The 19223-nt window shown below is 38.2% G+C and overlaps 1 protein-coding gene across 1 annotated transcript; it reads left to right on the forward strand.

Annotated features, from left to right (window-relative positions):
• Window positions 1-820: 820 nt before the first annotated feature.
• On the forward strand, window positions 821-17691 carry LOC131242034 (phosphate transporter PHO1 homolog 3-like). Its single transcript, XM_058240389.1, is given in 9 exon segments — window positions 821-1081; window positions 1083-1129; window positions 1586-1844; window positions 2612-2716; window positions 2799-2843; window positions 12185-12334; window positions 14035-14313; window positions 14394-14530; window positions 15123-17691. Coding segments are annotated over 9 exon segments (1263 nt in total). The 5' UTR covers window positions 821-934; the 3' UTR covers window positions 15217-17691.
• Window positions 17692-19223: the final 1532 nt, after the last annotated feature.

Below are 19223 nucleotides of genomic sequence, written 5' to 3' on the forward strand. Positions count from 1 at the left end.
TGGAGTCAGGAAATCGTATATTAATTATACAGCAGTCCATTCCATTAAATTGATTGAAGAGGGGAATGTGACTTCCATTTTTATTAAGTGAAGGACAAGATAATACATACCTTGTTCCAGAACCGACAAGAGAAATGCAATGTTGTGAAGATTTACATTCCAAGTACTTGATTAGAGGGCATGATTAGGATAAGTTAATTCAGCTACTTTTGGTGGTTGGCTGAGTTTGGGTTTGAGCAAAGGTGAGGATTGGGGCCACGGTTCATCAGATATAAGACAAGAAATGGGTTAGACATCTAACCACCATTGCAATTCAAAGTTGGCAAGTATTGCCACTTCAATTGAAGTTGGCTTCTCCTCACAACTAGTAACTTGAAATGTTACTAGTTCATCCACCTACATTGCTGCAATCTTACAAATGAAACCCCGCCCATCTTTTAAAACTCCAAGTCCCACCACCTTCAGAAACTGCCATTCCAATCCCTGTCCTCCCCTCCTTACACATACCTCTGTAATACAGCCTCCACTCATCATCTCCATCCATTGGAACCAAACATGGAGAACCGACTCCTTTGTTATACCATCCATCTTCTTCCATCGATGGCATTAGAACTTCTCCATCATGGATCCTCTTCCAAGATTTTAACCCGTCTGGAGACTCCGCCAGTCCAATACTCCTCTGCCCATCTGCATCGACTGCTTCATATGCCATCACATACCCCCCATCTTTCTTCAGTACCACGTGTCCGTTCATAACACCAGCCTCATCAAAAGAAACAACTGCCCCACCACCCATGATCTTTCCCAACTTCACCCACCTGATTCCATCTCTCGACCTTGCAATCCCAATGGTGAAACATTGGCACCATGTCAAATGAAAAATGCAATGTTGTGAAGATTCACTCATTTTAATCGATTTTGTTGTTCTTAAGCAATGAAAATTTTCTTTTTGGGATCTTTTGCAGGGAAAGAACTCTATGATAACTTTTCTCTATCATCATTTGCAGGATTTTTTTCTGGTTGCTCAGCATCACTCTTGGTGGCCCTTATTTTGATAGTTCATGCCCACAAAATTATAGATAAAAAAAGGGCGTACTACATACATGCAAACCATGTTTCCCCTTTATAGGTAAGCAATGAGCATGCAACAAATACATAGAAAACAATGAATTTGGAAACAAATACATGCTTCTTTTCCGAGGAAGGCACAACCATCAATAGGGAAAAAGAAGCAAACTATAACTAACTGTGAGTCAAAAAGGAAGAAACTGAGAAATGGCCAAATGCCCAAAAGACTGCTTTCAAAATTCTACTGCTAAGTTCATTGGGTACTCTACTAAAATTGATTTTCAAAACACCGATCATGGCCTTTTGCGAGAATACCTTCACATAGGTGCCTCCAGTTTGCTCTATCATTTTCGTAATTTAACTAATGATGGTAACTTCTCTCAAGTTCAATATTTTAACACCCAAGTAGTACTCTTTCCTAAGTCAAAGGTGTTTATATGACAATGGTACTGATCAAACTCTTTCCACTTCTTTATCCAATTTTTTTCTTTATCAAATATCATCAACTTCTTTGCAGCTTATTTGGATTCATCGTCCTACATATGCTTATGTACACTGCAAATATCTACTTCTGGAGGCACTATCGTGTCAATTATCCGTTTATATTTGGATTCAAGCAAGGGGCTGAATTAGATTACAGAGAGGTCTTCCTTCTCAGCACTGCTGTTGCAGTATTAGCACTGGCTGGTGTCCTCACTAACTTGGATATGGATATAGACACAGAAACAAAAGACTACAAGATACTAACGGAATTGGTCCCTTTGGGCTTAGTCATAGTAAGATTCTACCAACAAACTTTTCTCTAAGTGATAGCACATTGATTTTTGGGGTTCGTACTCATGGCTTAGTGGTAGACTCACAAGAGTTTCAACACTAAGGTCATGGGTTCAAGCACCCATTGTGGTGTGTGTGGGTGTGAGTGTGTGCGTTAAAAAAGAAAAAGAAAAAAGATAGCACATTGATTTTACATTGATAACAATGGATAAAAAAATGTAGCAAATGCTTCCCCCCATCTAAAAATCTGTCTTCAGACAGCATATGTTCAGACATGTCTACGTGGATGTCCATTTGAAAAAAAAACAGTTTATACCTATTTATCTCTAACATATATCTGTTCATCCAGATAATTTTCTACAGCTCATTCTTTTGGTAATGTGACCAAGTGGTATAAGGCTGGCTGCACTTAATGCAAGTTACCCAGCTACCATTTAAGGGCCAGTTGAATATAGGTCTCCCTTATCTAGGGATGTAACAGATGCGGGGCAAGCTGATGCATGCGTGGCATTGCCTCATCTTACCATTTCACTTGTTAATATAACTTCCCAGATTATCATACAACTGCATAAACGCATAAGCTAGTTGGATATTGCAGGGTTACCAATTCAGACACTAATGCATGTCCAGGTCTAGTTACATCGATGGGTGGTGACTATTGTTTCTCTTTCCAGCATTTTGTAGGGCATCTGTGAATTGTAGATGTTAATTATAGATACCTTCTTGGATTTAATTGATTAGATTCACTAATTTATGATCATTTATGCAGTTTGTACTTCTTGTGACATTCTGTCCTTTCAACATCATATATCGTTCCAGTCGCTTATTCCTACTCCAATGTGCATTTCATTGCATTTGTGCTCCTCTGTATAAGGTATGATACGAAATGAATTCTTATGCAAAATTACAGAAAAATCATGAATCATGATGTAATGTATGTGTTTCTTGCTCTACAGGTTACCCTGCCAGACTTTTTCTTGGCGGACCAGCTAACTAGCCAGGTTCAGTATCATGATCTCCCTAGACATATTTTTTTATTAAATGTATCTCAAACTCTTATTCCCAGGGAGGTGGAAGCTAGAGTTATTAGATTCAAAGCATTCAAGTAAATGTACCACAATCAATGTTCTAAGTATTAATATCGCCAATATTATCGGTATTGACAGCTCAGCGATACCGATAACACAGACTCTTAGAAATTTCAGGTATCGGCAAAATATCGCTACTTGTATCGACAATAGTATAAGTTGATACCCCTCTTGGGATAGAGTGCATGCGTAAATCACAGAAATTCAAGAAAAATATCAAAATAATTGACTTTTTTAAAAATACTTTTTCAGATCTTGGATTGGGGGGGAATGATATGGTTAGGGATTGGTATTCAACCACTCTTCGATTTTCGTGTATCAAATCCCTCAATTTGGAGTAAAATATGCGTAAATCTACGAAAATTTAAAAATAATAATAATTTTTATTTTTATTTTTTGGGGGATCTAGTTAGGGAGTGGATTTCGACCATCATCTTCCATTTTCCTTAATCAAATCCGTCAATTTGAGAAGAGATTTGAGAAAGAGGGAAAACATGTGTAAATCTGAAAATTTTATAATAATAAAAAAATAAAAAATAAAAAAAGTTAAAAAATTCTATTTTTTTCATTTTCTTTTTAATTTTTTGGATCTAGTTTAGGCTTCAATTTTTGGAATTTTTGATGATTTAGATTTTTAAAAATGCAAGAAAAAATATATTGCATTTTAAAAAATAAGGACACTATTACATGAAAAACTTATTAATGTTTTCTTTTTGTGGATGAATGTTGAAGAGTGATTTGTTGCATTTTCAAATTTTTTTTAAAAAAAATGGATTTTTAAAAATTATGATAAAAGGTCTGTTTACTCTTAAGAAGTAATTGTTTTATTTCATAATTATGTATGCATGTACAGATAGTGGATGTGTGCATTACGAATGGATGAATTGATGTGTTATGCATGTATGGATGGACCACGGATGCATGTTTATATGCATGGATGGATGTATTAATGTACGTATGTATGTATGGATGTGTGTGTGTGCATACATACATACACACACACACACATACATACATACATACATACATATATATATATATATATATGAATGAATGGACGGACGTATAACTTTTTTTTACTTAGAAATAGCTTTAAGTGGTTATTGTGTTTCTAATGATAATATTGGTACGAAATGAACTCATTTTCATTACTATTGTAATGATTTCTTAAAATAATACATGTTTCTAGGCCCCCATTAAATGGAAAGTTGTTATGTATGCATCATTTTTTGTAATTTTTTTATTCATAAATATGAAAAAATATATATTTTTTAGTATCTTCTGAAGTTTCACTGAAAGATCCCACCATTTCTCTATGTTTCCCCTTTGTTTCCCTCAGTCAGCAATACATTTCCGGTATCAACGATAACATCTGCGATAACGTTACATATTTCAATATCCCTATCCAGCTATACTTGTAACGATGTCAATACTGTGAATACTAACCACGGTTATGATTTCCATATCCCTAGCCAGTGATACTTTAACATATTGATACTATGAACACTAACCACAATTATGATTATTGACTTGTAATTGGTCAGGTACATTGTGAGTATTTGTATACACACCCCCTCCCCCCTTTTGTCTTAACATGCTCTAGGTTAGAACTTTGAAATAGTGAGCCATTTCTAGGTTATATCTATCAAAATCCTTATTTATTTATTTTTCCCAACATCTGCTAGCTTTATCACTATATGCTATCAGTAAGTGGACGGTCTCCCTGTTGTACAAATTCATTCAATGCAATGGGTTTGTTTGATGGGTCGGGGTCATAAAATTGCAATGCAGGAACTTATTCAATGGATTGGAACGTATATTAAAGGAAATACATTTTTATTTTTTATTTTTTTTTAAGAATGCCATTCTACACACTGCATTCTAGAACTTGTTCAGATAGTCTTATAACTTTTATGTAGTTCTTGTCAGTCGGATATATTTAGCCATAATTAGTCTCTATAATTATGGCATGATTTTGGTGATATGTAAATATTCTGTAAAATATTCTATAATTAATAGGTTGGTTATATTTTCCTAGTTTAGTTTGACTCCCTATAATTGCTTCCCTGTAATTGCCTTGTAAAGAGCTGACTACATTATATATATGAGGAGGAACCCTTACATTGGGGTATCCAATACAATTGACATGGTATCAAAGCCAAACCCATCTAAATTAGGTTTCTGATTTTTTAGTGTTTCTTTTCATTTGTGGGTGCTGAATTTTTGTGGGTGGGATCTGTCGGTGGACAGATTTTTTTTTTTGGGTGGGTAGCGTTTCGTTGGTGTTGCCAATTTTTTTCAGTGCTGCAGATTTCCTTCGGTGCTGCAGATTTTCGGTGGAGCTTTCTGGAGAGAACTGATCTGGGGGTTGGATTCGTCGAGATTTTTGGTGCTCTTGTGTTAGGTAAGACATATGCTGCCAATTTTTTTTCGGTGCTGCAGATTTCTTTCAGTGCTGCAGATTTTTGGTGCTGCAGATTTTTGGTGCTGTAGATTTTCGGTGCTACAGATTTTTGGTACTGCCAATTTTTTTTCGGAGCTGCAGTAATTTTGGGTATCTATATTAGCTTCATCATGTCTTCTAGCGAATCTTTCGGAGTTCGTTTTACTGGAAAAAATTATTGTGCTTGGGAATTTCAGTTTCAATTGTTTGTTATGGGCAAAGAATTGTGGGGTCATATTGATGGTAGTAATCCTACTCCTACGGAATCTAAGGAGTTGGGTAAGTGGAAGGTCAATGATGCACGTGTGATGTCCTGGATCTTCGGATCTGTTGATCCTCTTATTGTGCTTAATCTAAGACCTTATAAGACTGCGTAGACCATGTGGGAGTATTTGCGGAAGGTTTATCATCAAGATAATACTGCACGCCGTTTTCAGTTAGAATATGAGATTGCTAGTTACACTCAAGGCAATCTCTCCATTCAGGAGTATTTTTCTGGTTTTCAGAATTTGTGGGGAGAATTTTCTGATATGATTTATGCGAAGGTACCTGTTGCCTCTCTTTCTGTTGTTCAAGCTGTGCATGAGCAGAGTAAGAGAGATCAATTCCTGATGAAATTGCGTCATGAATTTGAGGTTGCTCGCTCAAATTTAATGAACCGGGATCCCTCTCTATCCTTGGATGTATGTTTTAATGAATTACTTCGCGAGGAGCAGCGTCTTTTCACACAGGCTACGTTCCAGCAAAATTCTAATCCGCATCAAGTCACCTATGCAGCCCACGTGAAAGGAAAAGATATGCGTAAGGTTCAGTGTTTCGGTCGCAAGGAGTATGGTCATATTGCCGCCAACTGTACCAAGAAGTCTTGTAACTATTGTAAGAAACCAGGCCACCTTATCAAAGAATGTCCCACTCGACCTCAGAACCGTCAAGCTAACGCTCATCAGGCTGTAGTGAATACTTCTTCTATTCCCGGAATGTCATCAGCTTCCTCTTCTGCGGCTGGACCATCTGTTCTTACTCCTGAAATGGTTCAACAGATGATTATGTCAACCTTTTCTGCCTTAGGGCTCCAAGGTACTGACATTACTTTATCTAAATCTTGGCTGGTTGATTCTGGTGCATCCAATCATATGACCAGATCGTCTAATACTCTGTGCAATGTTCGTCCATATCATGGTTCATCCCAGATTCAGATAGCTAATGGGAGTCATTTAGCCATTAATGAAGTAGGAGATATTAACTCTTCTTTTAGAGATGTTTATGTATCTCCTAAACTGTCTACCAGTCTGATTTCCGTTGGCCAGTTAGTTGATAATAACTGTGATATACATTTCTCTCGTGATGGTTGTCTTGTGCAGGATCAGGGGTCGGGGAAGATACTCGCGAAAGGGCCTAAAGTTGGCAGACTCTTTCGACTGCATTTTTTAATTCCTAGTAGTTTATCTTTGGCTTGTATGACAGTTAACAATCGGAGTGAAGTATGGCACAAACGTTTGGGTCATCCAAACCCCGTTGTTCTGTCTCATTTGTTAAATTCTGGTTTGTTGGGCAATAAAGAACAAGTTTCTAAAAATCTGTCATTTGACTGTTTTGTATGCAAACTTGGTAAAAGTAAGACTCTTTCGTTTCCTTCTCATGGTAATCGTGCCGCTAAATGCTTTGATATTGTGCATAGTGATGTATGGGGTATTTCTCCTGTCATTTCTCATGCTCAATATAAATATTTTGTCACATTCATCGATGATTTCAGTCGGTACACTTGGGTCTATGTTCTTAGATCCAAATCTGAGGTATTGTCTGTCTTTCAAACCTTTATCACATACATTGAGAATCAATTTTCTACCTGTATTAAGATTTTGAGGACTGATTCTAGTGGGGAATACATGTCCCACAATTTTCATGAATTTTTACAATGCAAAGGAATTGTCTCTCAACGGTCTTGTCCTTATACTCCTCAGCAAAATGGTGTGGCCGAACGAAAGAATCGACATCTCTTGGATGTGGTTCGTGTCTTATTGCTTGAGTCTTATGTTCCTTTTAAATTCTGGGTTGAGGCATTATCTACTGCAGTTTACTTAATTAATAGACTGCCCTCTCGAGTGTTGAATCTTGATTCTCCTTATTATCATTTGTATCATCAGCATCCTAGCTATCTTACTCTGCACACTTTTGGATGTGTCTGCTTTGTTTATTTACCACCTCATGAACGTCACAAACTTTCTGCCCAGTCTGTTAAATGTGCTTTTATGGGTTATAGTCTTTCTCACAAAGGTTATGTTTGTTATGATCCTTCTTCTAACAAATTTCGTATATCTCGTAATATTGTTTTCTTTGAAAATCAATATTTCTTTTCTACCCATATTGAGTCATTGCCTGAGATTAGTATTCTACCTTGTTTCGATAAATTGACTCCTCTCCCTGCACAGTTCAAACCTGGACTCATGTATACTCGACGTCTATCGACTTTGCCTCCTTCGGAGACTAACCCTTCATCTGAGACTGTTCCGGTAACTTCTCCTGAGGATAACCCACCATCTGAGATTGTTCCACTCTGTGATGCTGAGCCTAACATGCCTCCTGTGCCGGGCCCTCGGCGATCTACCCGAGTATCCCGTCCTCCTGATTGGTATGGCTTTAATGCTACTTTGACTTCTATTCTCATTCCTACATGTTTTTCTGAGGCTGTTCAAAGTGAATGTTGGCGGAAAGCGATGGATGAGGAACTTCGGGCTCTCCAGGATAATCTTACCTGGGATGTGGTTCCTTGTCCCTCTAATGTTACAGCCATCGGTTGGAAATGGGTTTATTCGATTAAACTCCACTCTGATGGGACTCTGGACCGGTATAAGGCACGATTAATTGCTCTTGGGAACCGGCAAGAATATGGGGTGGACTATGAAGAGACATTTGCTCCGGTTGCAAAGATGACTACAGTGCGTACGATTATCTCTATCGCTGCCTCCCAAGGTTAGCCTCTTCACCAAATGGACGCCAAAAATGCTTTTCTTCATGGTGATCTCAAAGAGGATATTTACATGACTCCTCCTCCGGGTCTGTTTTCCTCTCCGTCTTCTGCTGTGTGTAAGCTGAAGCAGTCTCTCTATGGCTTAAAACAGGCTCCCCGGGCATGGTTTGAAAAGTTTAGGTCCACTCTGCTTCGCTTCTCCTTTGTCCAAAGCCAATATGACTCCTCTTTGTTCCTTTGCAAAACCCTGACTGGCCTTGTTCTTTTACTTGTGTATGTGGATGATATTGTCATTACTGGGACTGACTCTCGTTTGATTACTCGCCTCCAGCAGCAGACTTCTTTTCACATGAAGTATCTTGGTCCTCTTACATATTTTTTGGGTTTAGAGGTGCACACAGATTCTTCGGGTATATTCTTAAATCAACACAAATATACCCAGGATTTAATTAGTTTGGCTGGTCTTCAAGATTCTCCCTCGGTAGATACTCCTATGAAGGTCAACGTGAAATATCGTCATGCGGAGGGTGATCTTCTTTCTGATCCCAACTGTTTCGCCAGTTGGTAGGCAGCCTGAACTATTTGACTATTACTCGACCTGATATTTCCTTCGCTGTCCAGCAAGTTAGTCAATTTATGCAAACTCCAAGCCATCTCCATTTAGCTGTCGTGCGTCGTATCATTCGATATCTTCGAGGTTCACCTGATCGTGGGTTGTTCTTTCCCACTGGCTCGCCTCTTTGTCTTATTGCTTATAGTGATGCAGATTGGGCCGGATGTCCTGACACTCGGCGGTCTGTTATGGGTTGGTGCATGTTTCTCGGTGATTCTATAATCTCTTGGAAAAGTAAGAAACAAGCTCGTGTTTCTAAATCTTCAACTGAATCTGAGTATCGTGCAATGTCTGCTGCTTGTTCTGAGATTGTCTGGCTTCGTGGGCTTCTGGCTGAGCTTGGTTTTTCTCAAATTTATCCTACTCCTCTTCATGCTGATAACACTAGTGCATTCAGATTGCTGCTAATCCCGTTTATCATGAGCGTACGAAGCATATTGAGGTGGACTGTCATTCTATTAGGGAGGCGTTAGACTGTGTTATTTCTCTTCCGCATGTTTCTTCTGATCTTCAGATAGCTGACGTGTTTACAAAGGCCATGACCCGCCAACATCATCAGTTTCTTGTAGGAAAATTGATGCTTCTTGATCGCCCAGTGATGAGGGTCGAATATTGCATATCAGACCCCGATTATTGCCTGATTTTACGTATATGATAATGCTTAACGGAGTATTTTAATTATATTTTTGTTGCAGGATGAAATCAAGAACGTTGATGGAAAAAGAGTACTACAAGCGTGGATTTAGCACTCCGAAGTCACCAGAGCAAGGGACGCACTCCAGAGAACTAAGACTGAAGAATTTACATGCCAGGGATCCGAGAAAATCAAGCCATTCACATTAAAAAGGCCCAAAAATAGTCCAGATTGCAAGATCACATAGTACCCGCCATCCGATTGACACGAAACCTCATACATGGTCTAGGGGACATAAATTAACCATACATGTAAAATTTCATCCATTGAATATCTCGGAAAGTGGCCCAACGGCCAGATCAGCCCTTTAATTCATTAATTGGGGCCCACCTACAATCTGGATATACTTCAAAATTGACCTAGATGGTTTAAATAAGATGAGAAATAGGATGGATGGATCTGATTTCTCGACAGCATCATAGTGGACCCCATATGTACATCGTGTGTACATAATGTACACACGCCCGACGAGCATCGGACCGACTAAGGCGGGTCAGCAGGCGCTGACCCGCTTCTTCCTCTCAAGACAGCAGTTGCTGTTTCTGGCGCAGCGAACGGACGGACGTTGTTCGTCTTACGGAAGCTTGTGGGCCCCACCCATGGCACGTACGTCTAATCCAAACCGTTCATCGTGTAGAAGGATTCGAGAACTGCAAAACCATGTTACATTTTGTGCCCATACGTGCACACGTGTTCAGTACAGAGGCCACAAGTGGACTGTCCTGTGACGTTCAAAATTGATTTTATTATGATTTCTTCTATGGGTCGCGTCAATGGACGTTCAAAACCATCCATTCTTGACCAAAATTTCGTCCTGAATCCAATGTACGGGGTGGATTTTCCCGAAAACACTTCTGTGGGGCCCACCGAGCATCACAGCGCTGGACGTGCGTAGGCTTACGCATGTCCGTGAAAGACGGACTTCCAGGCGGTTGTGGCCCACCATCTTTGATCAGATGGAAGATCTGATCCGTCCATCGTATAGGCCAACCAAAAACGTCCCAGGAGACGTTGATTTTACGGAGAAAGTACAAAGAACAAGGGACTTATGAAGGCACAGAAGTTTGCTGCGAAAAGGCTTTCGTTGCGCATGCGACAGCTTTCCAAATCCGATTTTCACCACTCCAGCCACTCCAGCGGCTATAAAAAGAGATGCAAAACGTGGACAAGGGGGAGAGGAGATCCAGGGAGAGCTCGGTTTGGAGAGAAGAAAGAGAGGAGATCCAGGGAGAGCTCGGTTTGGAGAGAAGAAAGAGAGGAGATCCAGGGAGAGCTCGGTTTGGAGAGAAGAAAGAGAAGAAAGAGAAGAGAAAGAGAGAGAGGAAGAAAGAAGAGAGAAGGATGTTCTTCTTTTATCAATTTTATTTTTCTTTCTTTTTATTTGAATTCATGGATTGCTGATCTTTTAGCTAGGGCTAAGATGAAGCCCCTAATTTGAATAACTCTTGTTATGTGTTGATTTCATCTGATTTGATTGATTTGTTTCTTTCTCTAGTGTGCTTAACCGAAATCTCCGTACTTCTCCATTCTATGAGCTTAACCAAAGTCTAGTTATGGATGTTGTTTGGAATATTATTCTAGGTGCTTGTGTCTGACTATGAACAGGTTCCTATAGAGGAAGAAACAGGAATCTACATCTCTCCATGCCTGACCATGGATGGAAAGATGTGATCCATATGCTTTAAGGAATTATACATTCTATGTGCCCGACCAAGGACATAGAGTGCACTTTATTTATTTTGATATCAATCTGAATTAGGGTGAATCAACAGGTAGAACAAGGTTTAGGATAATTAGGGGTGGATTCGAAAGTCCTAGTCTTCTCCTTGATTGAATTTTCCTTATTGCTCTCGGTTATTTTTCCATTGATTTTTGTTTAGTTTACTCAATTACTAGCTCAAATATTTGTTGGATTAGTTAAGAAGAGTCTTTAATTTTGAATTGTGACAACCAGTCCTCGTGGGAACGATCTCGTAATATGTACCATATCTACATCTGATTCGTATACTTGCGAGTTTAAAATCATTTAAATCAGGTTGGTTTAAATAAAACATCACCCAGCATCAATTTGAGGGGGGATGTCAGTCGGATATATTTAGCCATAATTAGTCTCTATAATTATGACATGATTTTGGTGATATATAAATATTCTGTAAAATATTCTATAATTAATAGGTTGATTATATTTTCCTAGTTTAGTTTGATTCCCTGTAATTGCCTTGTAAAGAGCCAACTACTTCATTATATATATGAGGAGGAACCCTTACATTGGGGTATCCAATACAATTGACAGTTCTCATGTGTCTTTATCTATAAAGATGCAGGTAGGTGATCCATATGTTATGCTTGTATGAATTAATCTCAATATGATAAAATATCTTTCAAAGGTTTCCATGTTTGTCTCTGATAGACATGCACTGGTCTATTCTGATACATTCCATCACACGCATCTATGTATTTGTTACATTGATTAGAGACAAGATAGTTTTATGTAATGTTCAGATTATGACAAGAGTTGAATTGCATATTGTTTCAGGTGCAGGCCATTCGTAGTCTTCAATTCTACATCTGCTACTATGGTTGGGGAGATTTCGAATTCAGAGAGGAGAAGTGCACCACATACAATGTTTATAATACTTTTTTATTCATTGTGGCAATGATTCCATATTGGGCACGCTTCCTTCAGGTATCATGTTCACCTATCATCTTTGTAGCCAAAATTCATCTTGTCATTTCTTTACCATTGGTTGGATTGTTTTCATTTTTTTTCTTTTTTAGAGTTAGTTGAAAATAAAAATTTATTAGCAATTTTAGATTGAACTGAACTGGGGGTTGATTTAATTTTTTAAAACATCCAAGCAGTGAGAAACAAACTTCGGTTTCTTTGAATCATAACCATATTCGAAACATCTCTTTGCTTTAAGTCAAACGATAAATATACTACTTAAAAAAGTGAGATTGCACTCTTATTTTATTTATTTATTTATATAAATATACACACAGTACTTGTAATGATCTTTATTTTTTGTTTGCTAGAATTTCTAAATCTACCCATTAAGCATTTCAAAGTCATGTATTCTTTTTTATGTATTGTTACAGAATGTTTTTTGTGCTTCTCAATTTGGTCTTTTGCATTTAAAAATGGGAAGTATCAGTCATTTAAATCACTTGGTTCGGTTGGCACAAATGATGGGGCCTTCTATGCAAAAATAATGGATCCCAATATTGCCAGCTGTAGATACTGAATTGGTTGGAAAATACTTATTTTCATTTACCTAAAACCACCACTCTAATGTTCATAATTCCAAGCTACTTTTAATGTTACAGCACTCCCTCTACTCATTTCCTGTACATTTAATTTGCCTAAACTATCTAATTTTGCTGTTATTTAAACTGCCTAAGCAGTTTTAGACCTACTTGCGGCTTCAATCTCCACCACATGTTTGATCGGACAGCTTTGGTGGAAGTTCGCACATCTTATGCAAACCAGTGCAAAGGAGAAAATTTACGTACATACATACATACATATATGTGATATGTGTGTGTATGGGAAAAGGTATTACTAGAACAACCTCATGAGAAGAGGTCGGGTCGAGCTTTGTGGGCCCCACCACAATGTGCGTCAGACATCCACACGTGCATTTCGTGGATCCCCTCTAGGTTATGGGATATCCCAAAAATCAGCCGTATCTAGTACTCAGGTGGGTCACACCATCTGAAACTATGTGAAATCATGCCTAAAACATGTAGAGGCACTTGGTGGAGCGCACCAGAGTTTTGGAATGGCCTAAAATTTGGTATGATCCCTCATCCAATTGGGACACACACAATGGATGGGCTGGATATATGAACTACATCTTAGTGCACCCTATAAACAATCAGGAAGGTTTCAATGGGTGGGCATCTACTCTCAACTGTTGTTTGTGGTGTGGCCCAATTTGATATAGGACAATTAACCAGTTGATCTAAAAGCTCGAGCTGATAGAGCATGGCGAATTAATCCTTTTATCTCATAGCCCAGGCCCCACATCGCACGGGTTAGGAGCTCAGCCGATCCCCCCTCGTGGGCCCCACATCACATGGATACCGCCTCACATAGGCCGCCCACCCCGAGTGTGTCCCCGCATCCCACAAGCTACCCCACTCGAGCCCCATGTGAAAATGTCCCTGCATTAGAAGCTCGCATGAGGTCAATTTCATATTACTTGTATGGATGGATGTATGAATGTATGTATGTATATATGTATGTATGCATGTGCCTTCATTTCTTATGAATATTTCAATAACAAAAACAGAATTCAAGACATCCTACACCCAAAAAGAAAATTAACTACCCCAAATGTCAGCTCTCATTTAGTTTTGTTGATTGTCTTGGTGGCATTGCAGTGTGTCAGGCGCACATTTGAAGAGAAAGATGTAATGCAAGCATACAACAGACTGAAATACTTTGCTACAATCATTGCAGTCATCATGAGGACTGCTTATGATGTGGAAAAGGGAATGGGTTGGAGGGTACTGGCTGCAATCACTTCAGCAATTGCAGCTGTTGTCAGTACATACTGGGACCTTGTCCATGACTGGGGACTTCTGCAAAGGACATCAAAAAACCATTCGCTGAGAGACAAACTCCTCATCTCACACAAAAGTGTTTTTTTTACAGCCATGGTAAGGGAATGAACTTAAAAGTGAGAGTGGTTACTGATGTTCAATGCCACTATGTGTTGACATTATCTCCCAAAATGCAGGTTTTGAATATCCTGCTGAGATTTGCTTGGGTGCAATCAGTTTTCGGTTTTCAAGTGTCTTTCATGCATAGAAACGCCTTAACTACAACTTTTGCCTGCCTGGAGATCCTTAGACGTGGCATGTGGAACTTCCTCAGGTCAGTTCTATCTCTTTTCTTTAATTTCTAATCATCTTTGATAGTTGAAACTCACTAGTTCTAACTGGGAAAGCTCCAAGTACAGGGTCAACACTATGGATTTTTACAAAATCTTTTTTCTTTTATTGGGTCAGCCAAGTTGTCAAGGATTGACTCGTCTCGCATCAACAATTTAAGGATATTTAAACTTGAAAACATCTTGTCCCAAATTAAAACTAATAAGCAGAAAATGAAGAAGAAACAGGGAAAATATACATGATATTCAGAAAATCACTTTATAGCAACGCAAAAGAATCCTCAAGTATATACGCTTGTTAAATGCAAGATGATGTAGATTCTTCTCACAGAAGAGTCTAAGCTTTGGACTTCTCTACTTTGATCTGAAGGTCTGGAAAACTGTAGTAGGGGCTAACATGGGAGTACCCGTCATGGCATGGGTAGGTATTGACTTAATGTTAGCCTCTTAAAAAATAGTGCCAAACAGACTTGTCTGAGGTGATAAAGACTAATTTCTCAAATAGCTAAAAACCACACTGCATCAAGAGTGACTGAAAACCTCATACTGATAGTGGGTGGTTAATTCATTCATCAGGTTGGAGAACGAGCACTTGAACAATGTTGGAAAGTATCGTGCATTCAAGTCGGTGCCCCTTCCTTTCAACTACGATGAAGATGAAGACAGATGAGTAGGTACATGAGGTCTTGAATGCGAGAGATGATGGATGAAGCAGTCTCCTTAGCATGCTAGAGTGTTATATTAACAATACATACAGAAAAATTCACTGGAACAAAGAAAAGCCACATGCCATGACATCAAGGACTGGGAATGTAATCCCAAAGGAATGAATCCATCTTGGCCAGTACCCTGTTCTCTAATCCTCAATCATTCATCGACTCAGTCAGCAAAATAAAAGTGACAAGTCATGCAATATTCAACATGACCTTTCCTTAAATATTATTGTTGCACCATTTGTCTACTCTTCTTCTTCTTCTTTTTTAATCTTTTTTTTTTTTTTGTTTCAAGTGTAGTGGTTCCATTTACATACAGTCATACTTGAAAACATTGTAGGATCTTCATTGAGTCTGAACCAGAACTCTTGCTTTTAGTCATTAGCAGCCGAATTTATTGATTTTTTAAAAAAACTGTAATGGATAACATGGTTGAGATGTCATATCCCATGGATGGCTTCTTTTTTTTTTAATTCTGTTTAGTGGAAGCCGAGCGCATTCATTTTTTATGAGTAACATGGCTAGGATGCTGTAACCTTTTGGAAGGCATCTGTCAAGTTCAGAACATTTGTGTGCAAGATGGTTCCTGCTAACTTGATACTCAACAGCCTTATGAGAACTCCCACATGCCCTATTTGAATAAATCAAATAGTGAGGCATGTACAAGTTGACCTTAGAATGCAAATGACCCATAGGATTCAATTAAAAAAGGGGGATTGAGGGTTCAGGATTATTGATGGCATGGACTGCCAGATCTTGTAGAATGAGTGGAGTTGCAATGAATACAAGTAGCATGCTGCAGCTAATTTTCACCTAATATCTGTTTAATGTGCATGCACTGTTTCATAGTTCCTTTCTACAAGGGAATGCCAAGAGAAGTAATAAAAAATTTAAATTTGATGTTATGATTTGGACGTCTTATTCTGGAATGCTTTTAAGAAATTCCTTTTACTAGTTTCATATAAATTTAAACTGATCACTAGAACAAGAATTCAATATGAATCCGGCCCCTCGTGGTTTCCCAATAGGATAAAATCTTCAGAAGATTGGGTTTCTCTGTTGGTAAGGAAAAGAACTCTAAGCCTTGTACAGGTTGATGTATGGCATGGTAAAATGATATTAGCTTCTCCAAGACCCAGTTCCTACTACTCTTTCGATGATTTACATTCATTTCGTTGATTCCAATAGTTCTGCAGTTCTCTCAGGGCAAATACTACGAAACTTCCAAACAATTACCATGACTTCTATAACTGTAGTTGCCACAGATTTGGATTCCTTAGAATTACAAACCTGATATAATAGCTTGAAATCAATTACAACATTCAAAGTAGTAGTTAGAACAGAAAGTTAGGTGAGAACAAATAAAGAAAGTGAAAAAAAAAAAAAAAACAGGAACAGCTGCTATAGCTGTTGTAAGAGATGCCGTAGACTTAACTATTGTGGCCATACTGTTACAAATACAATAGCATGCCTTTTGGACTTTATAATAGTTTAATGTCTCTTTATGACATATAACAGCTATTACACCGGCAAAATGCTTATGAAAGCTAGGATTTTTGGAATGGCAATGATTAATTAAAACAAACAGAAATGGCAAAATGCAAAAATGATCATGATCAGCCCACCACAAACGATGGAGAATTAGAACCCCAGGAAACATTGAAAGATTCCGTATTACAGCTCAAGAATATTTTGAGACATGAGGCCAAGAAAATCACTCTGTTCCTGGCATTAAGGAACACCTGCCCAGAAGATTCAACTTTGTTACAGGACCTGCTATTCCTTTATACTAATCAAAGCATGCAAGGAAGCATAGTCTCCAAAGAGATTTTCTTTCATTCCCCTAACAAGCCCCCTTCCAAGCTTTGTAAAATGAATGAATTTTGACAGGTAACTGATTGAAGAAAATCCACACCCAAGAAACCCCATAAAGAGAGGAATCCCTAGCGAACCAACCACACTCTCTTAGGCCATCCTTTGGTCCACAACACAAGCCTCCATAATGAGTCCCCCTTCTATACCAAACTTCCAGAGGGGATTACAAACCATGGTCCAATCAAGAAATGAAATTTGTGCTTTTCCTTGCTAACTTTTCACATCTCAAGTGTTGGTAGTGTGTTCTCTTGAGATCCAGGTTGATTTTATTATTGATTTGAACTTGATCATGAGTGACCATTTGTAATGAACGGAATTTGGTCATTAGTGACCTTTATGCTCATCTTCTTCTTTTACGTGATGATGATACAATAGCGTATGGAAACATTTTCTTTTGGATTGTAGTTGACCCCTCTGGGTTAACTCTTAGTTGGCTCCATAGAGAAAGAGTGGCCGACACATCAGCTGGCTTTTGGTTAAGGGAGAGTTGTGCCCTGCAGTGCTAAAGTTTTCTAAATTACATAACCACTACAAAACATTTGGACCACCCAGTTCTCGTTTATGTTTATCTTGTGCATTCTTGAACAGTAACAAACCAGGATGGCTTAATCTCTATCATTGGATTAGTCATCACATCTTTGTTAGGGCCCTTCATCACATGGGAGAACGAATGTTCCTTGGTATAAGGTTCTAGTGTAAAACCTGATTTGGACAATTATCCTGGAAGATGGCATCAAGTCTCCTAACGAAGAAGCCCATCATGATCAGATTGGATTAACTTAAACATATCCTTTTAACTTGTGGACACTAAACATTATCTTACTATCAATGTGATGACTTTTGACACATCTGGTGATGTCACAATACATTGTTGACAAATGGATGTGATTGGTTATTATAATAAGGTTATGAAACATTTTGTGATCTAATAAATGCTAAGCTACAATACATAGCATAAGTTGCACCCTATTTAAAACACTAATTTCTCACACCTACACATTCTGGGGTCAAGCAAGTCACTACCTAGGTCTAACACCCGGTACTCATACCCATCATGGTTCCATCCCCTCTCCCATCCAAAACAAACCCAAAAAAAAAAAAAAAAAAACCGACTGCCTGGTGACTAGGGCCATCTTAGAAAAAGTGGACCATATCAACACAAGATACAGGGCGATGCGCACCACTATGGCAATCAAGTTCCCTTTTGTCTTTTCCAATGTTTCTCTGGTGTTTCCACTTTTTCATTTTAACCATTGAGGAAGTTCAGAAACTCATTTTTAGACTAGATATATGCCCATCTTGGAGATCAAAGTACAAGATTTTACTGGGATTAGATGAATTGAAACAAAATAGACCATTTTGGGAAAATCAGAAAAAGGGATAAACCGACACCTTTGTTATCTTTTTTCATCTCCTTTTATTGTAAATGGTGAATATTGTTATATAAAATATCTAATGATGGAAGTCATGCTTTCAGGTGCTTGACATTCCAAAGTTAAAAGTGATAGAAGGACATATCTAACTCTAGTATCGTTTCGAGTTCTTTCCCTGAGTACCCTTCATGTCTATTTTTTAAAATATTTTCTGACTTCATTCAAGTGAATGTCAATTAGATAACAAACCCTACGAATTTCAGGAACCAACTATTAAGGCATCCAATATACAAGATATTACTGCTACAAGATTATAAAGATTACAAGCTAAAGAAGGCAACTCCTCTATTACAGTTCATCAAGATATCAGTAGAGAAGGTTGTATTTCAAACTTGCATGAATGCAACAAAAGCAGTAATGGAATTAATCATATCCTAACAAATTTGGGATCTTGAAAAATCCCAAGGAAAGAGAAGCGTGAGTTCAATAAATTGATTTTAAAAGAGTGGTTATAAAATTTTGGATTGTATATCGTGAAAAATACAGAGAGAAGAAAAGAAAAGAAATTTGATTTTCATCATGGATGCAGGCACCTTGCCCAACCACCATTAACCACTTCTGTTGTTTTGTTTTTTTTTCTCTTTAAGAGAAATTTCTCTTCATATCAGATGGGAATGCAAGCCACTCTCTATCATCTCTCTATTTTGATGCTTTGA

This window comes from Magnolia sinica, chromosome 4 (genome assembly GCF_029962835.1).
Source record: "Magnolia sinica isolate HGM2019 chromosome 4, MsV1, whole genome shotgun sequence".
In the NCBI taxonomy this organism is placed as follows: domain Eukaryota; kingdom Viridiplantae; phylum Streptophyta; class Magnoliopsida; order Magnoliales; family Magnoliaceae; genus Magnolia; species Magnolia sinica.